At 40.9% G+C, this 20,267-nt stretch overlaps 1 protein-coding gene across 1 annotated transcript in view; it reads left to right on the top strand.

Annotated features, from left to right (window-relative positions):
- GAS2L3 (growth arrest specific 2 like 3) overlaps nucleotides 1–20,178 on the top strand; it is a 45,008-nt gene extending 24,830 nt beyond the window's left edge. Inside the window, exons 3-10 of the mRNA XM_040344325.1 lie at nucleotides 315–358; nucleotides 566–737; nucleotides 2,343–2,461; nucleotides 3,928–4,069; nucleotides 11,231–11,294; nucleotides 11,527–11,659; nucleotides 14,729–14,836; nucleotides 18,436–20,178. Of these exons, the coding sequence (XP_040200259.1) occupies nucleotides 317–358; nucleotides 566–737; nucleotides 2,343–2,461; nucleotides 3,928–4,069; nucleotides 11,231–11,294; nucleotides 11,527–11,659; nucleotides 14,729–14,836; nucleotides 18,436–19,758 (2,103 nt within the window). The 5' untranslated portion in view covers nucleotides 315–316 and the 3' untranslated portion in view covers nucleotides 19,759–20,178. The remainder of the gene's footprint in view (nucleotides 1–314; nucleotides 359–565; nucleotides 738–2,342; nucleotides 2,462–3,927; nucleotides 4,070–11,230; nucleotides 11,295–11,526; nucleotides 11,660–14,728; nucleotides 14,837–18,435) is intronic.
- The last annotated feature ends 89 nt before the right edge of the window (nucleotides 20,179–20,267 follow it).

Raw genomic sequence — 20,267 nt, 5'->3', positions numbered from 1 at the left:
AGAATATATTGGGAGTTCCTGTGCCTGGATTTGGGCTGTCAAGGGCATATTTATAAACCAATAAATGTAACATTCACAGTTGATGATTTATAATCCCAGTAATCTTAAACGCATGCACCAGGAAGATGCAGCTGCAGTGAATATTTGGTGAAAGTCACATTCGCTGTTTTATAAATAAGCCTCTTAGTAAGCGTTGTTTCTTGTCTATATAGCTATAGCATCGACTGATAGAATGCCGGTGTTACTCTATTTGGTTTCTCCATAGAATCTTTTCTAGTTTTTGGTAATTTTGTGTTTTTTACCTTTTTATTTAGAAATGGAGAACAATATCCAGAGAGCGATGCATAACGCAGTGCAGGTATGTTGTCATCTTATACTAGTACTTTATTTTATATTGGCAACATCCTTTTGCATTCAGCATTGACAATGCTCCTTCATCCTTTACTTCAGAGAACTATTTTGTAGATGGCAAGCTTTTTTAGTCACGGGCATTGCAAACACCAAAAAAGGAACAAATTTGCTGCTAGCTTTGGTCTTCCAATTGACTGTAGTTCTGTCATTGCAGGTTTGGTTTGGAGATGATCTGCTAATAACTCAGAGAAGTCCTTTGACGACTCCCAGACATGGTCCAGGTCTGTCTGATGTTTCTCAGTACGATCAGTGGTTGGCTGTGCGCCATGCTGCCACCCTGGTACCAATGCAGGAAGATCTGGCAATATGGCTGAGTGACTTGTTGGGTAGGTACTACTATGTTCTTAATATACTCACAAATACTGGGTGCTGACTGATTTGAGATGAGTATTCAACACTAAATCAAACATTTTGTTAAAGTGCTTAAGTAGGAACTCCTTTATGGAGAAAAATAATAAAATGCGTTTGAATAAAGTATGAGAGGCACATGATCTATAAATCCCAGCCAATGAGCTGTGACTTTTGTTTTTTTTTTTGTTTTTTTTTGTTTTTTTGAGCAGCATGCTTTTTACTGTTATATTATAATATTTATAGTTCATGAAAAATGATTGTTGGTGTGGCATAAACTAGTAACTATATTCTGGATATCCAAGATTGTTTTATCTTACAAAGAAGGTAATTGAATTTGGCAGCTCTGTTTATCTTTACATTTTTTACATGGCTCAAAATTTCATCAGAAATCTGCCAAAATTCAAGCCATGAGTGGCTCTGTCGGCACCACCTGGCTTGACAAAGGTTGCTTTTTCAGTTGACTTTTGTTAAAGTAGCCAGGTGGCAAATTGTTGGCCAACCAGTGACTGCTTTCAGTCAGTTTAGGTTTTTAAGACCGCTGTGGATACCAGAATGTATTAGCCAGCAGTGGAGGAGGATTATATTGGGGTTCTCTAGTTCAAACCACAAATGACAGAAATCTATCTGTATGGCTAGTCTTGGTTGGAAATCAAATCACTTTGTATGAATCTATTGTGTAGAATTCCAGATAATTCTGTAGGGTACACAAACTTTCCATTTCGGCTATATTTTAAAATGCGAATTTTTGTTTTGTTTCCTTTAATATTAAAGTGGAAATCTTTGGTCACATGTTTACAGTTTTGAATAGATTGGAGGAGGGTTAGAGCCCGACTGTCTGTCAGCTATAAAAAAAAAAGAAAAAAGGATCACAATTGGCACTAAAGACTTGACCTTCTTAACCTTCCTTACATTGTTCCAGAGAAATAAAACAACACATTTAGACTTTTCATACTTTAGCAGTATTTACCAACTAGAGAAGGGTAAAAACAGTAGTGAGTCTCTCTTTTAAATAAGTATAGCCAAAGCCATTTTGGCTGTGCTTCTCCTATGGGTCACAGGAGGTCAGTTCGTTCTGCACTCCTGTAACCTGCTTTTAGCTGACAGTGGGCTAAAGTCTGCGGATGTCGCTCAGCCAGTCCAGGCTTAGGAAATGTCCTGACCATAAGGTCGGGATCCACCCAAATGCCTGGACCGGCAGCTGGCTCAGCCTCTCAGCAGGCCATAGAGAGAGGCTGAGCCAGTCCCTCCCACTACCTCCTAAGCCTAGCATTCTCTGCTCAGAGCACAGTGGAAGAACTAAGCAATCGGCAGAGTTTGAATTCTCAGTTGTCTGAGTCGAACCATTTGGGGACAGCTGCAGCTGGGATCAATGCTGCAGCCATCTAGGTGAGTATATAACTTTTTTTTTTTTTTTTTTTTTTTTCGGGAAGGCAGGGGAGATTCCTATACTACTCCTTAATTGCAAAACACTAACTAAAATTACTATTGCTATAGCAAAAGGTTGTCCTAGTCGTTCACACATGCACCTTAATGAGATGTGTTATGTGAACTTTTTTTTAAGGCACTGCATCTTTTTACAGGTGTAAAAGTAAGAAGTGAGAAGTTTATGGATGATCTCGACAATGGTGTTCATCTCTGCCAACTCATCCATGCTGTACAGGACACTATGAGGAAATGCTGCTCCCCTGAAGAGTTGATGGCAAGTGTTAATTGTACATGTTTGGTTCTTGTTGGGAATGCAGGGCTTAAAACTAATTTTGAATTTTATCCAATTTTTGTGATCTCTTTAACTATTTCATATACTTTGGTAAATGTAAAAAAGTGACCCATATAACATAAACCTAGAAATAAAAAAAAAACTACAAACATAGCTTATCAATCCATTCATTGTCATTGCAATTACAAATACATCTTCCAGTGGGGACACCTAACCATAGACAACTGGTCTCTGGAAACTGGCGGAAACTCAAATGTTGGATTTACCTTTTTATTTCTGGTGACTTTCGGACAATAAGAATGTGTGCATCTCCCTAATGGCTACACAGACAACCATAAAAACCTGGCAGTGGTTCTAACCTTTCATCAGTCTAGTTTTTCCTCTAGCTATACTTCAGCTTTCCAGGTCATTAGCTGGGGTAAAACTGTTGTTACCTTCATAACAGCTGTTCCTCCACCACTATGAGAAGTGTGTAATGTATCAAAGTGTGAAAATCAATCAGAAAACGTATTTTGTAGCTATCAATTACAGAAGGTTGGTGCACATTGTAGTTCAGCGCCATAGTGAGTCTAAAGGGCCATACACACGGGCTGAATATTGGGTGGCATTTGCTGGTTCAACAGTAACTGGCTGACATTTTGGCTTGTGTGTACGGCAGACAGCCCTTCGACCAGAGGGCCATGACCGAAAAAGGTCTGCCAATCGGCACTTTATTGGCTGAGAGCATTGACCAGTGTATTGTCAGGGTGGGGGCCGCGCGCATCTCCCTGTCAGAACATAATAGCTTGCATAGTTAGTACATCGGCTCCTCCCGAGTTCTTCCCCTTTTTTTCTAATGTATTTTTTATTGTTTTCGCTCAGCCTGCTGGGTTAAAGGGAGAAGAAAAGTCCCAATGGTGTCTACTAGGCTTAACGCCAAACAAAATTATTTATTCCTGTCGTCTCCAGAATTTTTTTTATTTTCCTTCTTGGAGTTTGTTTCTTGAAGTCTCAACTTGCTGCTGGGATTCCCTTAAAATATTTGGAGGTGGGTGGTGAAGAATGCTGCAAAGAAAAGCGCTCATACATGTAGGGATGTGCGAGCCATATTATGCAACATTCACCTCTGAGCTTGCTTGATGACACGCCCTCCGGGGGGGTGTTATGACTTCTGGGCTCACAGGGATGCTGGTCATCGTGCAACCTGGAAAGGCACAGGTACTGGATCAGATTGGTAATTCTACGGCGGAGAAAAAATGAATTGTAGCAATGACAAATTTTGATAAATTTTGTATTTTAACTGGACTGGGGCTTTAAAGGATTCAGTGCATTCATATGTTATATTTTAGACTTTGTGCTGCTTTTAGAATGCTAGTGTAGTGTTTTCTGTTATAGTGTTATCTCAATGTTTAAAATTAATGTGGTCTCTAGTGATATGCACTATTACACTTTTTTTTTTTACTTGCCAGGGTGTGCCCATGAGAAGAGTTCCATGCAGAAAAGATGCTCGGTCTGGCTCGTTTTTTGCTCGGGACAACACTGCTAACTTTCTCCGCTGGTGCAGAGGCATTGGAGTGGATGAAGCTTATCTTTTTGAATCTGAGGGCTTGGGTAAGTTGGACATAATGTCTATAATGTGGCTGTTTTTTTTTTTTTTTTACGCAAACATGCCTATATTTTCTCATTGCAGTAATTTTGACAGAGCACCCCAATCCTTTCCTTCTGGTGTCCCCTGCTGGCGCTCCAGGCTCCTCCTTTGCATCGAGTGTCCTCATGGAAAGCAGCTTTCCATGGGAGCACACGTGCGGACTTGCTCCTGAGCCCCACTGCTGCTCCCCCAAATCTGTGTCGGAGCTTTTCATTGACCGCAGCGAGAGCCAATGGCTCCTGCTGCTATCAATCTGTCCAATGAGGAGAGCAACAGCAGCTGGAGCCGCTGCGCTCCTGCCTGCACATCGATGGATCGGAATGGGCTCAGGTAAGAAAATGGGGGCGGGGGGTGTCATTTTTTGCAATATCGCACTGCGTCACTTTAACTGACAATTGCACGGGCGTGCAACGCTGTAACCAATCAAGATTGATGTCCTCCCCCCCCCCCCCCCCCCCCCACAAACAGAGCTTTATTTTGGTGGTATTTGATCACCTCTGCGGTTTTTATTTGGGGGACAATGACAATATTTTACTTTTTTTGGGGATATTATAGCAAAAAGTAAAAAAAAAAAAAAAAATCAGTTTAGGCCAATATGTATTCTGCTACACACATTTGGTAAAAAAATCGAAATAAGCGTATATTGATTGGTTTGGGCAAAAGTTATAGTGTGTGTGTGTGTGTGTGTGTGTGTGTATCTATATCTCTAGCAGTGATTTTTTTTTTTTTTTTGTCTATTGACATTTACACAGCGATCAGGGCTAAAAATTGCCGCAAATTACTGTATAAATGTCACTGACAGGGAAGGGGTCACAACTCTAAGGGGCAGTCAAGGGGTTAAATGTGTTCCCTGGGGGCTGGGCTGACTGGAGGAGGAGAGAGATCGCTGTTCCTAATCCCTAAGGACAGACGATCACTGTCAGCTCCCCGTCAGAACGGGTATCTGTTTGTTTACACTGACAGATCCCCATTCTGCCTGTCTCTGGAGCGATCGCGGGTGGGCGGTGGACATCTAGTCCGTTGGACCCGCTGGTTGGCCCCCCCCACGCGCACACAAATCGCAGTGTATGTGCCCAATGTACAATGACTGCGATTCGTGCATGGGAGCAAACCTAACACCGTGCGTAACTAGTTATTGCATAAAATGCATTAAAGTGGAGGTTCACAGAAAAATGGAACCTCCGCTTTTCGGAACCCTCCCCACCTCCGGTGTCGCATTTGGCACCTTTCAGGGGGGAGGGGGTGCAGATAACGCTTCACTTCCTGATTCCCTTTTTTTTTTTTTTTTTTTGGCGGACCTCCGCTTTAAGGTGAAAAGCTTTAAAGTAGAACTATAGGCAAAATGTAATTGTTTGTTTTTCCACCATCTGTGTCCCATTGCTGGAATTTCCGTTCACTTCCTGTCCCATAGCCAAACAAACTAAGAGGAAATCCCTACAAACTGGGGGGAAATTCTTGGACTAGTGCCCCCATTGGAATATTTCCCCCTGTTGGATGCGTTTTTTCAAATGCCTCTGTACTCCTTCAGTGTTGTTCTGTGTGACCATGTACAGAGTCTCATTTATTGCCGTTTTTAGGCAGTTGCCTTTAACAGCGTTTCTTTGAAAGCAAAAAAAATGGGTTCAGATGCCAAACGCGACATTTAGCAGCATTTCGTTTATAGGTGTTTTTAGCAGCTTTTTTTTGTAAAAAAAAATAATTGCCAAACTCAGCATGTAAACGCGGCAAAACGGACGTTTTAAATGTGGGTTACCATCTGTCAAGTTAAATCTTTCAGGAGCAGTTGTAAAAACGTCCCGTCTACATGAAGCCTAAAGTGAGATGAACATTTTGTACTAAATGCTCCTCATCACACGCTCAAGACTTGATCTTCTGTTTAATGATTTATCATGATGAGGTAGAAGCCTAGAACCAGAGCCAGGTCTGTACACACCATACTTTCATCACTGTTTTTTACCTCCTTCTGTGAGAATGCATTTCATTATATATCCATCAGAAACCAATTTTTATTAGTCCAACGCTGTCATGTGCCTTCTATATCTAAATGGACAGGGCACGTTATGGTACTGCAGGGAGAATTCTGATTGTCTTTCTCTAGTTTTCTATGCAGTGGCGTCTCTAGCTTTCATATTTAGGGGGGGGGGCACATGAGGGGACAAGGACAAAAGTAGGGGGGCCCAACCATAAAATGCAAATAGAGATTATATATATATATATATATATATATATATATATATATTCTATCCTCACTGGTGCCCATCGATGTAACCTTATACCAGTGCATGGTAGAGGGGGGGGGGGGGGTTGGGGCTAGCGCCGCCAGATTACACAGAGCAGGGTTCTCCCACTTACCCAGTGGCTGCTGTCATACAAAGTACCACCTCCTGGATGGGCTCCTATGATAGACTGCACACAGTGGCCGTGGACTACAACTCCCATAAACGGCGGCACTGACGTTACCTGGGCTAGCCCCACTTACTGGCTCAGAGACTCGCAGTCATAGTAAGTCATTCAAGCAGGCGGACACTCGCAGTTCCGGCCAGTGGGCATTATTCTGGTTATTACAGTGACAGTTCTTAACTTGGGGGGGAACATCGTTAAATGGGGGGGGGTCATGGCCCCTTCAGGCCCCACCCTGGTGACGCCATTGTTTCTATGTAACTGTGCGTGATAAGGACTTTCAGTAGTCCTCATTAGTTGGGCATAGCGGGTTTAATATTAACAAAAAACATTATAATTATGGATGATTACGTTTTACTAGTATCGGGCACATGATTTTTTTTTTTTTTTTTTTTTTTTTTTTTAGAACACTTAAATGTGCAAATATTTGTTTACTGACCTGGTTTTGCACATTGATTGCCTTGTCTTACATTCTTATGATGAACCAAAAATAACATTCAACAATGGATTGTATTGAGAGAGCCTGTTTTATAGCCAAACACCCTCTTTAAAATAGTAACCCTTGTGACCGTACGTGATACAAGAGAATGCTCTGTAAGAAGTTGTTTTCAGAATTCTTAACTCCTATCCACACAATCGCCCTGGAATATGCCTTGGAGGTTCTGGCAGTGTTTCTGACCAACAGCTGCTGTGTAACATTTGTTAGACAACATTTGACAGCTCATTATGTGCGTGTAAATGTATCTTCTATTGCAATTAAATTTCCATGCCTCAGTAAACCTTTTTAAGAGTTAATTTTCTTACAAAGCAATTGTTTCCCTGGTGAATACACACATGTAGGAATAGCGTCAAACACTAAAAATAGATTCTATACTCAATGCAGTGATTGTGTTCATAGTTGATTCTTCTTTTTACATATACATTTTTTTTTTTTTTTTTTGGATTGTGACTGATTTGTGTGTGTTTTTTTTCAATAGATGAAATGTCTTTGTTGCAGTAAACGGCAATGAGGTTACGGTTCCCTTATTGTATGTAATTGGATGCAATTGCATACATTCATGATGGCAGGGTTTGTTTATGTATGTCCCAGATTATGCAGTGATTTGCATATTTATGGATTATGTAGAAATGGGGGCATATGCCTTCCATTGTCAGTCGGAATGGCTCCAGCTGATGGTTGTGTCCAAGGTTAGGACTGTGGTCATATAGTGTGAATTAAAAAAAAAAAATAACTTTTATGTGTACCCCTGTGTTGGCAGGTGCAGTCTGCTTTCTCCACTGCATGTGGCGCTAAACCAAAGCAGCATTGCAGTGGGAGGAGGTGGTCAAGAGGAACACGTTTCCTCTATGATTTCCTGGGCATTAGGGGAGCTGTTCCATTGGATGCTGGTGCCCCATGTGACTATGGTGCCCATCTTGGGTTGGACAGAGTCTATTTAAGACCCTGGCACCCCAAGCTTGGTGTGTGTTTAGTGTAGGGAAAGAGTATATTAATTAACAGCAGGGCTTAGAGGTTCCAGATGAGTAAAAGAGCAGGGATGCACCATTCTCCTGGAAGCCTTCCTATTTTGGGTATGGACTGGCCAAGCCGCATACCGCCCCTCAAGACAGGTACTGTCGGTGCACCCGAGACCTACTTGTATAATCCTCGCTGCAACGTTCTGTGAGTGCGCCCAGTCGGATCGTCTACCCACCAGGTAGTTGTTCTTTCATGAACTTTAATACTCTTACTGCAAATAGACTGTTTTTACAGCCGCTGCACCATCCCACACCTATGTCAGGTTTTTATTGCTGCCTGTTTATGCACTAGGGAGGCTTATCTTTATTTGTCTTGGTGACCATTGTCTTGAAGACAGAATTGAGAGTGCCAGAAAATACAAAAGTTTGAAGTTTAATAATACAGTAATAGAGGGGAAGCCAATATGGACTCTTGTTCCCAAGACAACAGTCTCAGAGGCTTATCATTTAGAGAGTTTTTCAGCTGAGCCTTTGAGACATGATGTGATTATAAGATCTCCCCAGTGAGACGCATGCATACACTTAAAGAAGTTGGCAGGGGTTTTGCCATCCTTTTTTTTTTTTTTTTTTTATATTCAAAGCAAACAAAAATGTCTTTAAACTGACTTGGTCTCATATGTGGTATTTTAGTGTAAAGTATTGTGGAGATGTGAAAAATATGATCTTGGTTCAGGCATTTTCTTCCTGGACAAAATGGTATCCCAGAAATGAGGCAGCCATGCAAGTTTGTATTTTATTAGTGCAAGCCAATGTTATTCAGCACTCAGTCTGTGTACTGTATTGGTGCAAGCCAATATTATTTAACACTTAACTTTTCCTTCACTGTGCATTCATTTTGCAGATTTACTTTTATTGGTTCACACTTGCATATGCTTCACATTTTAGCGTTGCACTTTTTTACTTTTCAGTATTTATATGTAGACAAGTTACTGCTGGTACGTGTGTGAAAAAAAAAATATGCCATGATGGATCTGAAATCACAGGTGCTCTTTTAAATGTAAGGATTTATTCTTGCTGGTAGTTCAAATCTTTAATTATTGCAAACAAAAAAAGGTTTACCTTTTAGAATAATAGGCTGTCAGTTTAGTAAAACAGGTGTGTGTGTTTGTGTGTGTGTTTGTGTGTGTGTGTTTGTGTTTGTGTGTGTATATGTATGTGTATATATAAATAAAAACACCCTAGAGAATAAAATGGCGGTCATTGCAATACTTTTTGTCACACCGTATTTGCGCAGCGGTCTTACAAGCGCCCTTTTTTTTTTGGGGGGAAAAAATCACTTTTTTGAATTAAAAAAAAAAATAAGACCACAGTAAAGTTAGCCCAATTTTTTTTATATTGTGAAAGATAATGTTACCCTGAGTAAAATGATACCCAACATGTCGCGCTTCGAAATTGCGCCCGCTCGTGGAATGGCGTTAAACTTTTTCTCCATAGGCGACGTTTTAAATTCTATAGGTTGCATCTTTTGAGTTACAGAGGAGATCGCGTTGATACCTCACTTGTGTGGTTTGAACATCGTTTTCATATGCGGGCGCTACTCACGTATGTTTTCTTATTAATTTTTATTTATTTTATTAATTTTTGCACCCAAAAAAAGGGTCACTTTTATTCCTATTACAGGGAATGTAAACAACCCTTGTAATAGAAAAAAGCATGACAGGTCCTCTCAAATATGAGATCTGGGGTCAAAAAGACCTTTAAATCTCGTATTTAGACTAAAATGCAAAAAAAAATTAAATTTTGTCGTTTGAAAAAATGACAACATATAAATGTCCCTTTTTAAGAAGCATGGGCGGAAGTGACGTTTTGACGTCTCTTCCGCCCTGCTATGCTATGGAGACGGGTGGGCGCCATCTTGCCCTCACTCGCATTCACAGCAAGCAGGAGACAGGACCCGACAGCCTCTGCCACTGCGGACGGCTCTGGAGAGCGGCGGGAGGGGGGGCCTCTCCCGCCGTCGATAATGGTGATCTCGCAGAGACCACCGTTATCGTTTAGAGGACCCCTCTCTAAAAAGATTGATATCTCGGTTGTGGCAGTGGCTGCTGCCATAACCGAGATATCCATCTTTAAAAAATGACGTATATATACAGTGAGGGGTCCTTAAGTGGTTAACGAGCGTTTCGCAATACAAGCACTGTATTTTTTTTAAATTTCTAACTCGTTTTGCGAATGTCTCGCAAAGCAAGCAGGATTCAAGCCACAGCGGGGTTGCCGGAGCGGATCGATGCCGTTTGGAAAGACTCGTAAATACTCAGATTCCGAGGTTTGCCGAGTCCCCCCCCCCCCCACTCTGGCCACATGTGGTATTGCATGCCATTGAAGTCAATGCAGAACAAATAATTTTCGTTTCCATTGACTTCAATGGGGAAACTCTCTTTGATATGCGAGTACTTTTGGATTATGAGCATTCTCCTGGAATTGATAATCCTTCCACTGTATTCCTGAACTTTGTTTTATCTCATGGTCTCTGTGAAATTGTGTGAATGAATCAATACAGTGCATGCTATCTCAGCTTGCAGAGCTTGGATTCATTGAATGAGTTTACCAAAAATGTAAACATTGCAGAATATACAGTCTTGTGCTACATAACTAAGCTTCATTTCATGCTGACTAAATAAATTATTAATGTATTTTAAATAGAAAACTTTATTTTAGATAGATTTTTACTCCAAAAGCATTTTATTAAAACTTAAAAAACCAAACCCTTTTATTTTTATTTATTTTTTATTTATTTTTTTAATCAAAATATTTTTTTTATTTAAACCATTGATTTATACCCACCCTGCCCACAAAGTACTGAAGACAGCTGCAGTTGGAGCCTGGCAAAGGATCAGAAAGGAGGAAACCCAATCTTTGGTAATGTCCATGGGTTCCAGACTTCAGTCAGTCATTGCCAGTAAAGGTTTCTCAACAAAATATTAAAAATGAACATTATATATTTATGAATATATTTGTCCAATTACTTTTGAGCCCCTGAAAAAGTGTGTGTTGTGTTGTGTTGTGTTGTGTTGTGGTGTGTGTGTGTAAAAAAAAAAAAAAAGTTGCAGTTCCTAAAATTAGAAATTTTATGTTCAACCTATTCAATTAAAGCTGAAAGTCTGCACTTCAAATTTACTTGAATTGTTTTGTTTTAATTTTATTCTGGTGGCATACAGAGCCGAAAATTAATAATTTTTTTTTTTTTTTTTTTTTTTTTTTTTTAGTGCTGCATAAAGATCCCCGGCAAGTATGTCTGTGTCTCCTAGATGTTGGACGAATTGTATCCAGGTGAGTTCTGAGCACTAGGAAAAAAAAATACATTTTATATGTATTAACAGCCACAAAATCGCTAAGATCAGACTGGACAGTTACCAAGATTGTGGATCTCATTCATAAAGATCAACTGATTCAAAACAAAATGATAGTTTGATTCTGAATGCCAATCATAGCACACTCTTTATATACGGTAATGTAAAATGTTGTTTCTACAAGTTTCATATATGTTCTTTTTTAAATACAGATATGGAGTAGAACCACCAGTTCTGGTAAAACTAGAGAAGGAAATTGAACTGGAAGAAACCTTGATAATGGAGTCTGGACCGCTGATCCCAACAACAATACAAAAATCCTGCTGTCACCATGTACATGAAGCTGTATGAAAGCATTTTATAATTCCTTATTTTGGATATGTTGTATTCTTGGAGAAGCCAGTTCAAACAGTTTGTTAAATGCTATGGTGCTGGGATTGGAGAATACTGGTGTGAAAGAGCTACATTCTGAAACCAAAAAGCCATTTGAACATTTAAAGCGGAACTCCAGGCAGATATAAGACACAAATTAATGCAGCTTTGCATTCATTCACTGCTTGTATTTAAATATTACATTTATGGATGTAAGCACCTGAAAGGAGACAGTCCGTTGTGCTGCAGGGCACATGTGCTAACAAGGAACATGCTGATGGGAAGAGAGATTAGTGTGAGGGAGAAATTGGCTCATCAGCCTATAGCTTCCCTTTCACTGTCCAGTCACAGGCTGGAGAAGGGAGAAGATCTGTAAATGTTACTGAAGAGCAGCAAAGAAAGATTAGGTATCCTCCCTTGCTAGATAGGGGTATGCTGTCTGGCAGAACTGGGTGAATCTCAGGACTGGGTGAATCTCAGGACTGGGTGGGCAGTTATCTTTCACCGGTGTGTGTGTGTTTTTTTTTTGCTTTAGATAAGCCAGAGGGAATAAATCAATTCCTTAAAGTAAAGTTCCACCCAAAAATTGAGCTTCCACTTTTCGTAATCCTCCCACTTCCGGTGTCACATTTGGCACCTATCAGGAGGGAGAAGATATTTGTGTAATCCAGGTATTTGCTCCCACTTTCAGGCATTAGTCGCCGCAGCGACCTATGCCACGTTTGACGCTTTCGATTCCTTCTCGGAGACACACGGGTCCCAGAAGACAGCAGGGACCAGTGGGATCGCGCAACACGACTCGTGCATGTGCAGTAGGGAACCAGGAAGTGAAGCCGCAAGTCTTCACTTCCTGATTCCCTTACCAAAGATGGTAGTGGCAGCACCCGAGAGCCGAGGGACAAATCGGCTTCGGGTGCCGACATTACGGGCACCCTGGACAGGTTAGTAAGGATGAGCTCCGGCCTGTTCGCACAGTTCATGTGCAGAGCCCGCCAGGAAGTCAGCGCTGCGCTAATCACAGGCAGGGAGACATTTCCCGATCTCTGCAGCCGCGCATCGGGACAATGTCTCGCTGCCTGTGATTTAGCGCAGCACAGTGACGACTTCCTGCCGGGCTCTGCATGTGGACTGTGTGAACACGCCAGAGCTCATCCCTATAGGTCAATGTCCATATATTAAAAGTCAGTAACTGCAGTATTTGTAAAGTAAGTATTTGCAGTATTTAAAAAAAAAATAATAATAATAATTTTGGCGGAACACCGCTTTAAACACTTTTTGGCTGCTTACATCCTAGCTGCCTTAGAAAAGACATCCAATGCAAAAAAATAAAACTGTGTCCTTGTTTGTTTTGGGGGAGGAAGGACAACTGACCAGGAGACCAGGGTTGTCTTAGCAGGCTGACAATTGTCTCGATGCTGAATTCCAATTAACATGCAGTGGAACATATGTGTAATATCATTATACATTTCACTAAGCTGATGAATTGTGAAGCAGAGCGAGCATGTTGATTATACTGTTAGAATAAAAAAAATTGGGGAATGTCTGCTCTTTGGCCACCTTTAGCATTGGTGGATATGGCTTTGCAAGCGTAAACAGTAAGGCTGCTTTCACATTGAGGCGTGCAGCCGCGGTGACGGTATAGCCGTGCTATTTGTAGCGTGGCTATACCGTCGTATTTACTGCGATATTCGGGCGCTAGCGGTGAGGTTTTAACCCCTGTTAGCGGCTGAAAAAGGGTTAATACCGCAGTATTACCACGGTTTCCCATTGATTTTAATGGGAAGGAGCGGTGAACACACCGCTCCTATACCGCGGTAAAGATGCGGCTAGCAGGACTTTTGGAGCGCTCCTGCTAGTGCACCGCTTCAGTGTGAAAGCCTTTGGGCTTTCACATTGAACACTACAGGGCAGGTTTTTTCATGCGGTATAGCAGCGCTATTTTTAGCACTGTACCGCATGAAACATGCCTCAATGTGAAAGGGGCCTAATATATGCATCTTCTACCCGTTTCCTGGGGCTCATTTAAATATTACACTGGCAAGATCAGCCATTCAGACTTATTTCTTTTCTGTAGTTGCATTATCTGTGCACTAATCCTCCAAAAAATTTACAAATTCTAGCCATTGCCCGGCCCAACCCCTTTGTTTATTTGGGGGGGGGGTGTGTGTGTGTGTGTGTGTGTGTGTGTGTGTGTGTGTGTGTGTGTGTGTTATGTCTTAAGTCCAATTTTTAACGAGGCCTCTTGCAGTCAGACTTGTTTTACTATTCTATTCCTGTCTGTGGAATAGTTTTATTATTTCATAAAAGGGACACTGCTTTTGTTTATCTAATCAAAAAAAGACAAAATGCAGCGCCTTCTAAGCGTAGCAAGCTCGTTTAATAGGAATGAAATGTTCAAAAGCTATAAAAAGCCTACTTACAAACATCAATGGATACAGGCAAAAAAGTGTAGAGATCATCCGCATATGTATCCCGGGGACCGTACGATGTCCTGGTGCAGGCGGCGTGGAGATGTCGCTCTCTGTATAGCAGCGGCGGCAGGAACCGAGACGCTCTCGGAACCTACAGGCTGAGGTCAGGTATCCACTGCGGACTGCAGATGACGTCACTTCCGGATGCGGGCAGACGCTTTTTATAGCTTTTGAACATTTCATTCCTATTAAACGAGCTTGCTACGCTTAGAAGGCGCTGCATTTTGTCTTTTTTTGCTTTCATACAGATCACTTCATCTGTCAGCTGGCAGCCATCTAAAGCAAGGCTATAGCGATATAGTGATATAGTGCTATGGACATTTGATGGACTATGATATTCACTTTATAGCACTGTCTTTTTTGGACAATATTCATATTTATTTATTTTTATTTCTATTTTCATTTTTATTTTTATTTACTTTTTATTCCATTTTTCCTGTCATTATCCTTAGCCCCCATTCCTATCCCAATCAAAATTAGCTTGTTGTGAATTTTAGACATCTACAGGGAGTGCGCTTGATTATCATGTTTTGTTTTTTGTTTATCTAATGACTGTGTTCTCTTTGTGTAGGTGACTCACATTGCTCAGGACCCACCATGCAATTGCTCTCACCGCTTCTCTATTGAGTACTTATCAGAGGGTCGCTATCGATTAGGGGATAAGATCCTCTTCATACGGGTAAATATATAATGTATACCTCAGAAAACCTTCTCCCCGGGTTTTATTTTTTATTTATTTTTTGAATGCTCCACCATTAGAGATTTAAATATGGCCCCATTGCTTTGCATTAATTATGAGATGCCCATTAGAACATTGTACATTCCAGCAATTATTGCTGTGGTTTATCACACGGAAGCCATTTGCTTACATCCATTTTTAAAGCTTCCATTAAGAAAACCATTTTAGTGCAGTCATGAAGTGTATTTTTTGTATTAAACAGAAGTATCTACGCAGCTGCATAAGGTCCCTCCCCCTCACTGAGAGCACGCCAACACCAAATGTGATTTGCAGAATTCTAAAATACAAATAAACAGATAGTGCAGCGCTCTGAAATCTGCACAATCCTCTAGAAGTAGTTTGTACAAATTTCAGAGTACTGCACTATTTGTGTCTTCATAAATACCCTTGGCATTGCTAAATGAATGTATTTATGTGAACATAAAGATGTGCAATTGCACAGATTGCATTCCAACTAGCTTTGGCAATTTAATGGAACCTTTACTTGTTACATTGGTACACTATGGACTTTATCTGGCAGATGGTAAAGAACCACTCTAAGAAGGCTACTGTGAGTAGGACTGATAAGGATGGGATGTAATACACAAGTTGCATTTCTGCTTTCAGTGTCCTCTGCAGGTTAGATTTCCCTTCTACCTTGAAAGGGGAAATCTTCTGCAATACACAAGAAGAGAAGGCTTGTAGCAGAATGTTTTTCAATGGGACTTTAAAGAGAGGCTCCAGGCTCCTGCAGAAATAATTTAATATTGAGACACTTACCTGTCTAAGAATCCAGCAGTGTCTTCACCCAAGCCGTTTTTTTTTCTTCAATCGGTTATCGGGTGCTTCCGCCACCATCTCTACTAAGGGATACCGGCAGTGAAGCTTTGCGTCTTCACAGCCTGTTTCCTATTTTACTTGTGTGCTACACTCTGTGAATGGGCCAGCTGTGGTAGGAGGGGCCAAACTTCAAAACAGGTACCCCCCCCCCCCCAAATGTGACAGTGGACGGGGAGAGGAGGCAAACGAGCAAAGCTTCTACTTTTGGGTGGAGCTTTGCTTTAAAGTTGGTGGATTGCAGCATCTATAGTGGTCAATATTTTCTCATCTTAATTATAAATGTTTCCAAACAAAACTCCTAAATGCAGTTCTCCATGTATTGATAATCGCTGTAGTTAAAAGGTTATGTTTATGGACTTTGACTACATTTCATTGTTTTTCTACACTTTTCATGACTTGATAGAATGCAGTATTGGGTTTCCTGGAGGAAGCATCTGTGTTCTAAAATGTATGGGGATAAAGGAAGTGACTGTAAATGGATGAATTGCTTACAGGAAGTTGTGATTGTAGTTTTATTTTTTTTACATTTTATTAAAAGTAGAGCAAGGCCTCCAACACAAAATGTCTAATGGGAGAGCTCCGCATGAATTCCAAATGTGCATCAAACACTCGCTGGCATTTGGTGTAATATATATATATTGAGCTGAGTATTTTTTCTATAAATATCGGAGCACAGAGCAGTTTTCAGCTTGTGAAAAAAAGTTTACCATATTTAATCCATGTTAAGTCTTCTAATGCAAGGACTTTAAATGCAGACTACCGTATACAACCATGTACCATTTATTCAGATTAAGCCTTCAGTTATGCTGCTAGTAAATGACATAAACACACAAAAATTATAAAAAAATGGTGCATTTACTGTACCTATCTTTTAGAAGATAATGCTAGGTGGTGGTTACAGCATAAGAGGATTGTCACAGATTGGTTACAGAAGTGGCAATTTACTGCATCAATCTAGTCATTTTAGGCATGTCGTTTACTGGTGAGCCTAATCGGAGTACTCTGTATTTTATTATGCTTCAAGCACGGAACCAGAAATCTGTCGGCACTATGCTAATACTAAATGTGAAAACATTCCTGAAATTGGACATCAGTCTGTTGCTGCTTGAATGGCTGTGTCTGTCAAAAGTATCAGATGACTGTAAGAGTCAGGCATCATAAATGCCTTTTCTACTGGCAGGAGAAAAGCAGCATAAAAAAAACGCACCTAAAACTGTGTTTAGGCAGATCAAGCATTTGTGCATTCATTCATTCATTCATTCCATTGGCCAGAACATTCATTTATTCTGGCCAATTAAATGAATAAATGCTCAAGCGCTTAAAACGCCTAGTGTTTAGGCTAGTTTAAGTGTGATGTTTTTTTTTTTTTTTTTTCTACTGATACACTTCTCTCCGAAACACGCACGTGATGTGTTTTGCTCCAAACGGTATCCATTTTTTCACCTTTTTAAGGCAGGGAATGCTTTAACCACTTGGGATCCGCCTGCCGTCAATTGACGGCTACAGCGCGGATCCCAAAAGCCAACAGGATGTCAATTGACGTCCGCCCCTTTGGGCAGTCCCCGCACGCGCTCCAGAGTGGGGAGCGGGGAAAATCTGTGTTGGCCGTGTCCCTTGGACACAGCCAATTACAGATCGCCGCGAACGGCCAATCAGAGTGGCCGTTTGCGATGCGATCTGTGCGGCCAATGAGAGATGATCTCATATGTAAACATATGAGATGATCTGTCATTGCCGGCTCACACAGAGACAGCGGTGCTGTCTCTGGAGAGGAGACCGATCTGTGTCTCTTGTACATAGAGACACAGATCGGTCACCCCCCCCCAGTCACCCCCCTCCACCTACAGTTAGAACACTTTATAGGAAACATATTTAACCCCTTCCTCACCCCCTAGTGTTAACCCCTTCAATGCCAGTCACATTTATACTGTAATTAGTGCATATTTATAGATCGCCGCCATTTCTAGTAATAAAAAAATAATTCTGTCCCCTATTTTGTACGCGCTATAACTTTTGCGCAAACCAGTCGCTTATTGCGATTTTTTTTTTTTTTTTTTTTTTTTTTATTTTTTTTTTTACCAAAAATATGTAGAAGAATACATATCGGCCTAAACTGAGAATTTTTTTTTTTTTTTTTTTTTGGGATATTTATTATAGCAAGAAGTAAAAAATATTGTATTTTTTTCAAAATTGTCGCCATTTTTTGTTTATAGCGCAAAAAATAAAAACCGCACAGGCGATCAAATACCACCAAAAGAAAGCTCTACTTGTGGGGAAAAAAGGACGTCAATTTTGTTTGGGAGCCACGTCGCACGACCGCGCAATTGTTGGTTAAAGCGACGCAGTGCCGAAAGCTGAAATTTCACCTGGGCAGGAGGGGGGTATATGTGCCCAGTAAGCAAGTGGTTAAAGTAAAAACCATGTTCTCTTTTAGAGCCATGAAAAAAAGTGCAGGCATTTCTGGAGGACCTTTCTATTTTGGAAGTTTGAAAAGCAAAATCTGTTTTTCTGCTGTAGAATACTTAATGAATGATAATATAGGTGATTATTTCTAGGATTTGTTTCTATATTCTGCCAGTAAGAGTCCTAAAACTGCTAATGTAATGCAAGTCAGTTGACATTGCCTAAAACAGTTTTTCAAGTAGTTGTGCATATAACGTGAAACAAGAGTTTTGAAAATGTATGTGAGTAGTGATTCGTTATGTTGGTTTATTTTCCAGATGCTACATGGAAAGCATGTCATGGTCCGAGTTGGAGGAGGCTGGGACACACTACAAGGGTTTTTGCTTAAGTATGACCCTTGCAGGGTTTTGCAGTTTACTACTTTAGAGCAAAAAATTCTTCAATTCCAAAAGGGAGGGGCAAGCGAGAATGTATCATTGCAATCGGGCAGAACACCGCAACCTCCTGTTATGAATCCCATATCTGCAATTGGTGTCTCTCAAAAGTCAGCCTCTACACCATCTACGCTTTCATCCTCTTCTAACGGTAATCTCCGAAGTGAAAAGTCCCCCATGCTGACTCCTCACAGGGGAACAAAAAATACACCATCTGCTTCAATGCGCCCTAAAATCCAAACTGTTCCAAGGAAAGGCTCCCCGTTGCTTCCTGAGCCACAAAGGAAGGTGGCAAAGAAATCTAACTCTCCTCCACATGCCACTACTATAAGTACCAGAGGTGCACAAAACAATTCTCCTCAAAGAAAACTTTTCACTTCACCCAAGGGTACTGGCCCAGTTTCTAATAAGGCTATGAAAAGCTCTGGTCATGTAACAAAAGCATCTCCAAATGCTAGAGATTTGACTCAACGTGTCAGCCCTGTGCAGCAGACACAGTCAATAAAAAGTTCTCCTAAATCACCTGTGCCTCTTAAGACGCTACCTAAGGATGCTACTTCTTCCCAGACAAAGCCAGCACCAAAATCAACTACAGATGCTCACAAAGGAGCTACTACATCAGCAACTACTAGGACTGCACTATCTAAGAGGGCTGAGACTGCAAAAGTGACCAGCAAGAGTACAACTGATCAGAAATCTGCTTCAGTAGTGTCGCCCTCAAGAGAACTCAAAGGAATTAAAAAGACAGATTTGCAGAAAAACAATCTGATTGACAGGAAGCCATTTGTGGTGTCGTCTCGCATTCCTCCTAAAAGTCCCCCTTTTTCCTACCCCTCTCAACCAGTGGCTAAACCACTAGTTACAGCCGTTTCCCTGTCAAAACCCATAAGTAGAAACACTACTAAACCAGTCCAGCCTCAGAGATATGGCACAACTAAGGCTGCAACTGATAAGGCCACCATTTCTGGTCGCACTCCCCTGTCTGTAGTTAAGCTCCCACAATCTGATGCCAAAGCAGTGACTGCTCTACAGACAAAATCCTTAACAAAAAGTCAACCAGCAAGTGGCCTAGTAAAAAAAGGCAAAATGCAGGCAGTATCTGCCTCTGATTCTAAATCAAAACTGACTCACAAAGCTGCCACTGAATCTATAAAAGAGAAGATTCCAAAGAGAGAAGACCGCTATAAAGCATCAAAAACGAAATAACTGAAATCTTCGTAGGTTTTTGTTTGAGGGAGATCTGTGCTAAAATTGTGTATTCAAGGCACTTGTATTCCTTGTGAACAGAATCTATTGCGTCATGCTCAGCCATACAGTAACGGCTACAAAATTCATTGGTATAGCTATTAGAGAAAGAGGAAATCTCCCAGCACAGATTCATGTGACCTAAGATTGCAGACTCTCCAAGAAGCACATTTGGTTCCTTCTTGGAGTATAAAAAGCAAATTGGGGTAATTTTAAGGGAACTGTGTGACTTTAGCATAGCTGCATTGTTTCCCTGATGGCATGTTATCTGTTCAGAGCAATTTAACTTATTTCCTGGAAGTGTTTTCTAAAATCAGTATCCAGGGTTACATTATGCAAATATATCTACCAAGCACTCCGATCACTATGCAGATCATGCACGTTCTTAAAGGGGTGGTTCACCCTAAAAACTACTTTTTCTTATTCCACTGCCCCCCCACATTACAATCCGATTAAGGCTCTTATTATTT

Source organism: Rana temporaria, chromosome 3 (assembly GCF_905171775.1).
Source record: "Rana temporaria chromosome 3, aRanTem1.1, whole genome shotgun sequence".
Classification (NCBI taxonomy): domain Eukaryota; kingdom Metazoa; phylum Chordata; class Amphibia; order Anura; family Ranidae; genus Rana; species Rana temporaria.
This window is presented reverse-complemented; position numbering and strand designations above follow the sequence as displayed.